The sequence below is a fragment of the Dunckerocampus dactyliophorus genome, chromosome 1 (assembly GCF_027744805.1).
Source record: "Dunckerocampus dactyliophorus isolate RoL2022-P2 chromosome 1, RoL_Ddac_1.1, whole genome shotgun sequence".
NCBI lineage: Eukaryota > Metazoa > Chordata > Actinopteri > Syngnathiformes > Syngnathidae > Dunckerocampus > Dunckerocampus dactyliophorus.
Window position 1 is genome coordinate 14,715,783 of NC_072819.1, and position 13,271 is coordinate 14,729,053.

Sequence of the window (13,271 nt, forward strand, 5' to 3'; positions counted from 1 at the left end):
CCTATGTGCACATAACTGAAGTTGCTGGAATTGCAGTGACATTATTTGGTCAAGAAATCTCGGTAAATATTGGTATCGTTTTTTCCCTATAATGAAAGCCGATATACAGCCCTTTAAGCACCAAAGTGGCAAAATTGCAACACTGCTGAATTTGCACCCTCATGTAGTTAATACTTTACACCAGGAGATGGTGGTCGTGTAACTTCAATCTGAGCAACATTTGTGGGCGTGTTTCTATGCAAAGTTTAGGAGTTTATAGACTTTGAAACCCTGTGTGTGCAGCAGCATCTAGCCATAACAGTCCATACGCAGCAATTGCTGATGTATCCATGAGCTTCACAACAGATATGTGTTTAGATAGATAGATAGATAGATAGATAGATAGATAGATAGATAGATAGATAGATAGATAGATAGATAGATAGATAGATAGATAGATAGATAGATAGATAGATAGATAGATAGATAGATAGATAGATATGTGATTGATAGATAGATATGTGATGTGATGTTATACATATCAGTAGATATTGGAATCAGGACAGTTGTTGTTGCTGGAATTCCATTTGAAACATTGGTTGGTGAAGACAATGCATGGTATGCTGTATGCTGCCATGTATCAGCAAAATTAGGAAATAGAATACAGTGAACCCACAGTTTGCAAGAATGTATGCTCAAATGGAGCAAAATGCTAAGATTGGGCAGTAAACTGTAATGTGCCATTGATTAAACAGGTGACCACTGTTTAAACCTTGGTGGAGGTCTGCACTTCGTCAGTGCTCTTCTTTATTCCAGAATGTTATTAACGCTGATTAGGCACCAGGAAAATATCTCTACTGGTTTGGAAACTACATTAACTCTCTGGCTATAAATTTGATATAAAGCAGATGGAGTGCATTTTTGGTGGGTAGTTGGGGGGGATTGGGTGTGAGGAGGAGAGCGGGAGGGATGAAGTATTTACTTAGGTTCACTTCCAGATCTCATGCTGACAACTCCGGTGTACAAATTGGACATAGGCGGACTGAGATGTACACACACATACTGTACATACAGACACAAAGAGAGTGGGAGGGGCACATACGTAGTCTATTAGAAGCCCCTGTGTTATACAGTGCACGCCAGAATCACTCACAACACATGGACACACACACACGAAGATGGTCCTCTTATGGTCACTTCCATTTGCATTCACGCTCACAGCTTCAAGTCACGTCCGATTATTTTCTCCTTGACATTTGTTTTCAACATGCATACAAACACGCGCGAGCTACATCGCCATCGCCATCACCACTGCTGTCATCTTCCCAGGGTATCGATAGCTCTGCTGTATATTGTTGCAGAGTGCCAAGAATTTGGGGAATCTGACACATTCTCACCACTCCCTCCTCTTCTTCGTCTTGTCTTCTGCTACCTGATCTCACATTAGCTGTCTGGTGCAAAGGTTTGTAAAATATACAGAAGAAAGAAAACAAAACAGATAGATAGCGTCAATGTTGTAATTAGAACCAAGGTGTTTACCTAAACCACAAAGAGTGCACACTGTTAATTGGAGAGAAATGTGTAAACTCATTATGTCGAACAACGTAATTCACTAACTTCAAAAGTTTTAGAGTACCACAATTTTTCCAGTTATTTATTGAAATTAAAGTCATTCAAGTCCAATGAATAGCTTGAAATGGTACAAAGGTAAGTGGTGAATTGCCAGAAAAAAAAGGTAAGGTTACCCAAAACTGAAAAATTGTATTTCAGAATTACACAAAAAGGCCTGTTCCAGGGACCACAAAATGGGTCAACAATTTAAAGCTTCTGAACAGAAATGGAGGTTGATCAAGCCTTGGCAGTTGGTGCAACTAATTCCTACAGGTGTTCCAAGTTGTGGTACTATACCCTCATGAACATCAGTTGAACAGCGTTGTACTGGAGAAAGTCATTTGTTGTTACACCGTCTTAACGCTTAAAAATGTAGCTTTTTCATCCAGAGAAATTGGAGTGTTCTAAAACTTTAGAGTTTATTAAGTATATTGCACAACACGACAGCAGAGCTGACTTCCGATTCCATGTATTAGCAAGCTGCTAACAAGGACGATTTTTGTGCTGAAAAAACATTAAAAACACAGTTGGATTTGACACAACACGACAAACACAACAATATTGTACTCTAACTGGAAAATTTATGAAAACCGAGACAAACTTTTGGCCCAAATTATCGACGATAAGTGAAAAACACACTAACTGGGGCGTACGCTAACAGATGTTCCACTGTACATTGCACAACACAGCAGAACCAATGTTGTATAGCAGCAAGGAGCAAACTGCTCAGTCAGCATTCATAGCGCTGAAGAGTAGGTTGGGTATCGTTTAGGGATGCTCCGATCAGGGTTTTATGCTGCCGATCCCGATACCGATCATCCATGAGTGAGATCGTGGCTAAAGCAGCTGAATGCTGCCACTCATGATAGTGTAGTCTTGTGAAGTTAATTTTAAAAAACTCCATCAGGAGGTTGCCTACAGCCAGATGTGTTTATGGCATTGTTTTTTTAACCTGACCACGAACAGATAAATCACAGTAAAGATCAAAGTCATGACAAGAGTAAATCCTGGCATTTCCTGACCACCTGTTGCTGCTTCTCCACAACTAAACACCACCTTGACAGAGGCTCTTCTTCTAGTTCAAACGTAAACAGATGACACAAGCGTGTCCTTATTCTTCTTCGTGTGTTCTGCAGCCTGGGAATACTTACAGAAACCAACTTGTACAAAGGAAAAATGGAGGAAAATTGCATTATAACGTAACATGAACCAGAGTGGAGGACAAAAAAATTGGAAAGAGTGAAGAAAAAGAGACAAGACAAGACCGGCGGCCACATCCTCCCAGTCAGTTCCGACAGACTCCGGTGGACGGATTATTCCCTTGGGGTCCGAGAGCAAGCAGCACTGGTCTTTGTGAGGCTTTGTGGTTCGTGCCAACTGAGCAAACACACTAATTCATTCACAGGAGGCCACACAAAACTAACACAACTCTTGACTTCCACAACTAATGCAATTGGCTGAAAAAAAGAGGACCAGTGGTGAGAGTGCTTCTGTTTTCCTGTGACCCCCCGCCACCTTCATCCAAACAAAGTGAATATTGTCCGAAGCAGAGTGTGAATGTGAGCGTGAGCGTGAGTGTGTGTGTGTGTGCGTGTGTGTGTGTGTGTGCAAACAGAGGAGTTGAATAGAAGAAGTTGGCAGGTTGTCTGGGAGTAAGACAACACACAGAGATGCATGATGGGAAATTGTTTCAGCTGCTTCAACCATGACTACTTTTAGTTATTAGAGTCCGTATAATGGCAGTGCATCATCATCATTGCCATGCAAGTGTAAAAAACAGTTAACCCCTCAGAAAGCAACATAGCAGTCTACCACAAAAAGGTCCCCTAAAAGTGACCTTTTTAATGATGTTCTAACACTAATGTGCCTCTCAAGCCTGTTTATGAGCCCCAAATGTAAGAAATATCTATCATCTCCCCTATTTGTTTGCTCCACTTTTGAGAGAAGATGGATTTGAAGTTGAAACTTGGTTAGTTGTTTTATTGTTATCTTTAAACTTCAGTGAGCCTTTCCATTGCAAGGTAGATAGAATTGAAGATTTGCATATATACATGTATATATTTGGATACAGAAATTGCTTATATGAAAGGCAAAAGCTTCTCGATTATGCTTATTATAGCAAAATAAAGTCTTGTGTCATTCATTGAGTTTTATCATTCAGTTAGGACAGAAAGGTCAAATTGTGTTAGGACAAAAGTCTTGTCACATACCAAAATAATGCACGGTAGAAATGATATTTTTCTTTGAAAACACAAACATGCTACAAAAACATCAGAACATAAAGTCAGGGTGCCTTGGTAAGAAGAATTAATATTGTGTATGACTCCCATGAGCTTGGAGGGCTCCATCCATACATCTCAGCAATGACTCAAATAACTAATTGATAAAATCATCTGGAATGGTAAAGAAAGCAGTACTGCATGTCTCCCAGACTTCATCAAGATTCTTTGGATGAAGATTCTTTCACATGAAAGTCACCGATAAGGAGGAAGGTCAAGATGCTCCAGGATTGGCCGGCCCAGTCACCAGACATGAACAATATTAGTTTGTGGTTAGATGAAGGAGAAGGCTTGGAAGATGAAACCAAAGCATCTTGATGAAGTCTGGGAGTCATGCAAGACTGCTTTCTTTGCCAGATGATTTTATCAATTAGTTATTTGAGTCATTGCTGAGATGTATGGATGGAGTCCTCCAAGCTCATGGGAGTCATACACAATATTAATTCTTCTTACCAAGGCACCCTGACTTTATGTTCTGATGTTTTTGGAGCACGTTTGTGTTTTCAAAGGAAAATACAATTTCTACTGTCCGTTATTTTGGTGTGCGACAAGACTTTTGTCCAAGCACAATCTGAATTGATCAAACTCAATGAATAATACAATACTTATTTTTGCGATTATAAGAATAATCTAGAGGCCTTTGCCTTTCATATACTGTAAGCTATTTCTGATTCCAAATGAGCGTAAAAGTGAAGTTATTATTATTTATTGTTCCTACGACTTGGATAAACGACAAGACTTTTGTCAGGCACTGTATGTGACAGGCGCCAACACTCCTGATTATGAAGGCCTTGTGCAGAGTACATTGATATGGCAACACATAGAAGATGAAATCTAAATGTACAAAAAAAACAATATACACTCAAAAGCACTGCAGCAAGAAACAATACAGCAGAAATACTACAATTTCAGTTTGACATGTAGGTCAGAGCTTCTGGTAATTGCTAGGCCAGCAGAGAAGGCCTTGCTAGCCCTGACTGCACACCGCTGATACCCACATGTATTACACTTTGAATCGATATGTTGTGACTCCCATAGGAAGCACATATTTTTTGATAAACCTGATAATCCTGACATATAATGCTTTACTCAGCCTAATCAATCTAAGACTACTATGCCCAACATTTGACAAATGACAGCTTTGACACATATTAACATAAAGCCTGAAGCTCTGCCAAATATTCGTCAGTCAGCTACAGAGGTGGGAGTTATAAGTCTGATCGTTTTGTTGTAATGTTAGCACTGGAGCTCACATGGTTATGCTAGTGTTGCTAACGTTTGTGTCTTCCTGTCGCATTGCTTAATTTTACATTGTTGTATGTGATCTATGGCATCTATTATGTTGGAAAAGTGCAGAGTTACAGTGTATATGTGAAAAGTGCATAAAGTAAACAATAATGCTTCTTGGGAGATACACACGCTGGTGAAGACAAACACAGCTCATTAGCATTAAAGCTACAAATACAAAATGGCATGTTCCCAGTAGGACTTAAAGGCCATTTTTAAACTGTCTAAATTCCATTTTGGACTTCCAGTACATAACTTCCAGTACATTATCGTGGAACCTCAAGACTTATTTAAAATTGATGAATTGAACAATTGAATGCTATTTAGATGTTCCAATGCACTTGAGAAGTTCTGCAACAAACAATGTGAGTGCGAAGAGAAGGTGTGTTTCACACACACTTTAATTTAACTCAAATAGAGCAAAGACAGGGGCCAAGCTTGTGAATTACTTAATTCTTTCCATTTTCAAGTGGCCATGAACACAACACTGTTAAACTTCATTATTCTCCTTCTGGAAAATGCTCAATTGTTATAGCAAGCTCCATGTGGATTGTTGGAGTAAAGAACCTGCTGCTGCCCATAACATTGTTATTAGTGCACAACTACTTCCTGAGTTTATGACCCTAAACTTTTTATCATTTCCACCTCTACTGGCGTCATTTTAGCACTGTTGTTATCTTCAGTCTCACATTCATCTCGCCTGTCTTTCAATCACTCCCCCCTCACCTCTCATGACACCCAGCGGTAGCCCACAGGGTGTTTGTGCTCCCGGGAGGATTAGGAAGTAATTTTGCGACAGGAAATGCTGTCATTATCTCATTTCAATCAATTAGGGTGCATTTTCAACAGGAAGAAAGCATTTTTTATACCATGGAGAACCGCTGTGCAGCTTTTCAACTCCTTCCTCCTTAAAAACAGCGCTTGGCTACACTCATGCCAAAGTCCACATTGGCCCCAACATCACAACTTTTTGCACAAAATAGTAGCAGCACAATTCAGTAGTAAGTAATTAACTTAAATTTATATGATTAGTATTCGTACCTGACCACAAATTTAATGCTCCCAAGTACACAAGTACATAAGAAAATAGATAGTATGAAAAAGTATGTATATATATATATATATATATATATATACAAAACACAGCAGAAACAGAACCAATGTAGTAATAGCAAACTGCGTAGCCAGCACTGATAATACAGATGAGTTCATTGTAAACAACAGCACAGCACAGTGTAACATGCACGACTTTCACACCAGCAAGCAACATTTTAAAGCGTATGCAGAGGTAGATAATAGGGCTGTCCCGATCTGATCTTCAGGATCGGGACTGGCTGCCGTTCCAGTGTATTTTGAACATCGGGTAATATCGGCTTCCTCCACGAGGTGGGGTCGTATAACGTTCGTAACTCTGAGCCACACTCCAACATGGTAGGTGCGGTAATGTGCCTCAAAGCTGGTTGCCACTCGACTCCTGGCATCCGCAAGAAGAAGAAAACACAACACCACAGTGCAGACATGTCCGTGATGTACTGTGGTGAAGTTAGTTTCACGTTGGACGTTGGATATTTGGCTCCGTAGCTCCTTTGAGCTTGAATGGAAGCTACTGGGGTTAGCTTACGTTAGCAGTGCAGCTGTGTGTGTGTGTGTGTGTGCGTGTGTGTGCCCCGTGTTGTGTTTTACCTTTAATGTAAGGACCATTTTATAATGTAAGGACCATTTTACAATGCCCACTGATGACGCGCAGGGTCTGGGTGAAAAAAGACGGCAGGCACATTGATTCTAACACATTTCGGGCCTTCAAAATAAGAGCGTTCTTTTTCAAATTTGTCTAATTGTGTAAACAAAATAAGGGTGTCATAAAAATATCTTACATTAATAACGTGATTGTAATTACATCTGTGATTACATCTTCCTTAATCACAAGCATGGGCATTACAGTTTGTTGAGATTTTGTAGCAATACGTGCTGAGGCTGACATCCCATTAGAAAAGTTAGCTAAGCTTCATCCATTTCTCAATTACTGGACAAAATGGGCCAATGATGTATTGCATCAATAAATACAAGGATTTTTACACTTCATTCATGGACATTTTATTCACAAACCCAAATAGCACACACTCTATGCTGGTAAAATAAGTGGAAAAGGTAAAAAACGGACTTGTAAAAAATAAAACGGATTTCATAGGGCCCTAAGAGAGTTTCTTAAAAAAAGTCATATTCTAAATCACACCACAAATTGATTATTTTTTCCAATTTTATCTTTAATTGGATGTACTTTTATTGGATCTTTTATTGGATTAGGGACCTGACTCACAGAGGTGTGTTACAAAAGCCAAACAATATTGTTGGTCATGCTGTGTAATAAAACGTAAATTCAGCAATACTTTGGTTGCATTATGTTTATTGCTTTGAAGAGCTATTTTCATAACCATATTCAGTTCCACATATTCTTGTTTGTGACAAAAGCTTATTATTTAAAAAAAAAATAAACAAAAAAAGGATCGGTACCGAATCGAATCGGCAAGACTATAAAAAAAATCGGATCCGAAGCAAAAAAATGTGGATTGTGACATCCAAAGTAGATAATGAAAGCTGGCCACTTGTGATACTTCAAATGTGGAGTTAATAATAAAAACTACATCAGAAGGTTGCCGACAGCCACAGTTTTTAATGCCAAGGTCCTTTGGCACTATAATTAGAGCCGCCGGTGGTTCTTTGATTTTGTGGACCATGCGGACCGGGTAGTTCATTGAATGGTTTAATGGTTTCATTTTATTGGACATACATACGTTTTACCCTGGTATACATCACATATTACAATTGGCAATTGCACATGTCCAAAAGGAGGAGGAAGAAGCAGAGCTTATTCAATCCTAATCTTCTTTGTTTCCCATTAATTGCTAATACATTTATTCACTTCTTATTCAACATGTGCCCCTGGCCAGTTCCGAAACAACATGATAGACGTGTTAATAAGAGTATTTACTGTATTCTAGTTTTGTTATCATTTTGTGAACCTCACATCTTCCATTTGTATTCAAATGCCGCTTTACAGATGTAGAAGACACCCTGTACCACCCTGGCTTTAGATGAGAGCTAATGTTGATTAAATGCAAACACATTTGCCAGCCGGCCGTTGCAGAGTTGACAAAGTAGAACGATGGCAAAGTAAAGAGAAGACAGCTAATTGAATTAAGTACAGTAGACGCCCCTACAACGTAAATAATCCGTTCCGAGAACCTTTATGTTATAGGGTTTTTATGTTATACGAAGCGTAACATACATGTAAATAGCCTAATCCGTTCCAAGATCTTCCCAAACTCACCCCTTTGGCCCTTCAAAATATTCAAAGTCCACCAAATATGGTGGGAAAATATAAGAAAACTTGAGCATAAACATAGTAGAGTAACATTCCAATATAAAATAAGGTAACAAATAAGATTACTGTAAATGATTAAAACTGAAAGGTGTCACCAAGTGTACAGTACTCTGTTAGTCTGAACTTGCACCAACTTAAAAAAAAAAAAAAAAACTTGCACCGACTTTAAATTTGCCAAAGTGAAACCCCTTTTTTATGTTTTCATGAAAGAACTGAAGCTGTGCTTCAAATCAATATCCTCTAATAACAAGAAAGCTATCAAGACTATAAATCTGTGCTCCCACTTCAATATCCTTAATTCAATTTAATTTTCATTGCTCATGTCCCCTGGTGTAACTTACTTTCATTATTATTATTATTATTAATATCATTATTATTTTTTATTTATTTGTCACTTTTCTGTTATGTTTTTATTTCTTTAATCTCGATTTCTGTGTGATTTATTTTATGTGTTTTTGTTATCCAACTGTTATTTTTCAATGCCCATGGTTTGATGCACTGTTAGTGTAATTTGTAAGACATTAACATAGTTGATTGGAAAAAAAAGACGCTTTACGTTATATGGAATTTCTTACGTAATACGATGCAAAAACTTTACATAAATTCTTTACGTTCAGTGGAATTTACGTAAAAGGAGGTTTACGTTATGCGAGGTACTACTGTAGTTTGCTCCCATTGATACTTTTCTTGGAAATGTGTCCATTTACAAGCGACTGTTAGCCTGATATAATGTGATGTAATGGCATCATCTATAAATTCATATTCAAAGTCATTTTCATTTTTAAGTCATGTCCAACACCAAAAATCCACTTTGTTTTCCCACTTTGTGTGGTCGTCATGCGTCCCTCCAACAGGAAGACCACGACGTGGTTGTTCCCCTGAAGGAAATCCTGTGTGATATGATGATAACTACACTCACACTCTCTCACACACACACACACACACGCACACCCACGCACCCACACACTGTGTCCTGACTGGAAGCAAACAATGAATGCGACTTGGCAGAAACAGAGTCAACAGTGTCTTTGACAAGCTTATCATTACAGCTAAATGAGTCATGGCCAAAAGGAGAAGGTTGGGTTTAGATTAGAGAGACAGGCAGGAAGAGGGCATACTACATGGACAAAGGTATGGGGACACCTGGCCTTTACAGGAAGGGCAGCTATAGCAGCTTCCACTCTTCTGGGAAAATTTTCTACGAGATGTCAGAGTGGGAATTTTGTTTATTCATAGCATTCTTTCTGTTTTTTTTTGTTGCAAAACAGCATTAGTTCTCAGAATTCACACAATAAAGCTTTGACTACAAGGTAGAAGTGCCCAGATGTATTGTATGATTCAGCATGCACAACTCCTTTTGGTTCAAAAGTCAAAACAGCGACGTAAGAGTGAACGCTCGATTGTCATCATTCGCGCATGAAAGGTGTTGCCTAAAACGGCATAGATTTTCAGTATTAACACACAACTGCCAAGTGTGATGACTTGATTCGTGGCAAGTACACAAATGAGGCTTTTTTTGCCTTCAAACAGAGTGTTGAGACACAAAACATAAGTTCACAGCATTCAAACTAAAATCATTTTGGCACACTGCATAGTACGAATGTCTTAGCATTCACATACTTTGTATGTGTTGCAGGCATTAAACAGCTTTACTGTGTGATGTTTGATTCTCAGCATTCACACAAATAACTGTTGTCTTTAAACAGCGTTAGAACTCAGCATTCACCCCAGGTTTTGTGTGTCTCAAAATCCCAGTGTGAATATGCTCGCCTCTTAACATTCATTCAAGTTTATTGTGAAAAAAAACAACACTAGTTCTCAGCATTCATACAAAAATTTTTGCTCTGAAACAGCAATGGTTGTCAGCATTCACTGTTTGATCTCAAGTATTCACAATAGCTATTTGGTGCGAAACCACATTCATTGTCAGCATTCACAGTAAAGTTTTTGGGACACAGCTTCATAGTGTGAATGCTAGATTCTCAGCATTCACACAAACCGTTCAGCTCAAAACGGCATTCTTTTACAGCAGGATGCTTGACTCTTTGCATTCACAGCAATTTTGGTGCACAACAGTATGTGACTCATATTCAGCATGAACACAAAGTAGTCTGGCACAAAGAAAAACACTGGTTCTCAGCATTCACAACAGCGTTAGTGTGAATGCTTGTTTTACAGCAGTCACCCATTTTGGTGCCAGAAAAAGCACTGGTTCTAAAGTTTATATATTATTATTATTATTTATATATTTATACTAAACTCTCAGCATTCACATTCACAGATTTTTATCAACAATATTAGTTCTCAGACAAAAGAACGAGTATCGACTGCTTGAGTCAAAGCATTCACCCATTTTTTTGCTGTAATACAGCACCGACTTTGAGCACAATTCTTGATTGAGTCTCAGCATGAACAAAGTTTTACACTCACATAATATATTTTTCACTCTCAAACGTTCAAATAATTGTTTTTTTGTTTTGTTTTTTGCTGTTCTCAGAAGTCACACAGAGGTTCATTTGGCTTAAAACTGCTTCGGTTCTCAGCATTCAGCCCAAGTTTTAAGGTGCACGACTACATTGTACGAATTCCTTGACTCTCAGCATGAACACAATAAAGTATTTGCACTGTTTCTCAGCATCCACCCACACAACAGTCAAGTGTGAATGTTTCTCAGCATCCACATAATGAACATCCATCAAGTGAAAACAGTTGCTACCGTGTCTTAGAAATGAGCTCAGCAGTTTATAGTCTCCATAATCACACTTGATATAAATTTGCCAACATCCTCTGCGGGTGTTTGCTCGCCGCTGCTAATAAAGTTTAATAACGAGGCAATCGCATCGCAAACAGACCACATTTGCCAAATGTCCTCCGGCTTGCTCACATCACACTTGCACACCTCCTTCACTGTAGAAAGCTCCCCAAAACAGGAGCCAAATATTTAAGTTATACTAAAATGGATGGATGGATGTACCTTTATAGGAGAGTCTGAGGCGTGGCACATTTAACTTGCTGCTGGAACAAGAGGCAAGGAGGGCCAAAAGAATGGAAAAAGACACAAATCCTCTCATTTTGTCCTTTCTTGATGAAATCGTAACAAATTAACACTGACACAGTTTTAACCTTCTCTCTACAGCATCAGACTGGATATTCCAAGAAAAGTCCTTAGTGTGTCTACATGAGGAGTGTAGGCGCACTGGTGTAAGGCTTGCATGCACTCAGAGTGTCTCTGTCTGTCCACACTAATGGACTGAGTGTGAGTGCTGGAGCACGTCCTCCAACACATGTGCAACACAAGAAAGGACAAGTCTGCTTGGAGGACCAGGACCACGCCTCCTCTCTCTCTCTCTCTAGCTCTCATTTTCTCTCTTTTCCTCTCTCTCTGCACAGAGCGAACACTAAAATGAAAGCAGAATATTCATGTTTTAGTATGCGTGCAATTTTCAAGACTGTTTAATGTGCTTGTAGTTTGTTTGTAGCAACAATTAAATGCATTTCTATGAAACATTTGTACAAGCAGGATTAATTTTCCACTTGCATAAATGTTGTGTAAAAAGGATCTTTGTCATTGGTTTATTTTTTCATTAATTTTGTGTTAATGTAAGATTATTTAAATGTATTGCCAATGCCGTGTTAAAGGACATTTATCAGTCTTGTTTGATTATTAGAAACTATTTTGTTTTGGTACAGATCTGGATCAAGGCTCCAATGCACCTCCTAGCGAACCAACACACACAGCCAAGGACCGCCCCTTTCAATGTAAATCCAACCAGTAGCCACTCAAGGACTGCCCCCCCAAGGAGTGTCCCCAAATGGCCGTCCCTTTAACGTCATCACATAGTCCTTTAGGGACCGTCCCCTTCAGAATCTCCCCAAGGACTGCCCCTTGAAAATGACCCTACAGCCCCCTTCAGTATCATCTCGCATCCCATTAAAGACTATCCCTTCAGCAGCCACCTTCATCATCACCCAGCAGGCCCCTGAAGACCAAGCTCTTCAGTATAACCTGGCAGCCCCCAGGACCACACTTTTTATCATCAAATAGCAGGCTCTCAAAGACCGCTCCCCTCCAGGGACTGGCCCCAAAGGACCAATCACCGAAATGGCTGCCTTCTTCAATTGACTGACTGACTGCCCATCTTTAACATGACCCAGCAGCCACCAAGGATTGCCCCACCTAAGGCCAATCCCCCCAAGGATGAGCCAGTCAATACCATGCAACAGGCATCCAAAGACTGCCCTGCCCAAGAAATGCCCCCCGAGGACTGCTCCCCACATAAATACCTCATGGCCACCCAGCAGCTACCAAAGACAGTCCCCCAAAAGGGCCACTTCACCAGAGACTGGTCCCCAAGGACCAACTCCCAAATAACCGCTTCCATCAATTGACTGTCCTTGACCGCCATCTTCAATAGAAAAATGGTGTCGAATTTTTGACCCATCAGCCACGAAGAACCGTCCACAAGGACCACCTCCCAAGGATTGTCCCCCTAAGGATCACCCAGTGACAAGCTAAGGACTGTCTTCTTCAGCATCACCCGGCAGCCACCCAAGGACCTTCCCCTAAACATCGCCACCCAAATAGCTGGCCCCTTCCACGCCCCCAGCAGCTTATGATAATCTATTATTATAAGATTCCTAATATTAACACAGAATACCAGAGAGACAACACTAAAGATGAGGTGTCCACATTTCTCCCTCAAAGTGATCCTGCATGTGTGAGAACTTCTTTA

General features: G+C 39.7%; 1 protein-coding gene across 2 annotated transcripts in view; it reads right to left on the reverse strand.

The window, feature by feature from the left end:
* The window catches only part of sema3bl (sema domain, immunoglobulin domain (Ig), short basic domain, secreted, (semaphorin) 3bl), an 80,642-nt gene extending 68,833 nt beyond the window's left edge, over positions 1-11,809 (reverse strand). For both annotated transcript variants that reach the window (XM_054790893.1, XM_054790885.1), the window contains exon 1: positions 11,513-11,809. In XM_054790893.1, the coding sequence (XP_054646868.1) occupies positions 11,513-11,609 (97 nt within the window). In that variant the 5' untranslated portion in view covers positions 11,610-11,809. The remainder of the gene's footprint in view (positions 1-11,512) is intronic.
* Between the last annotated feature and the right edge of the window lie 1,462 nt (positions 11,810-13,271).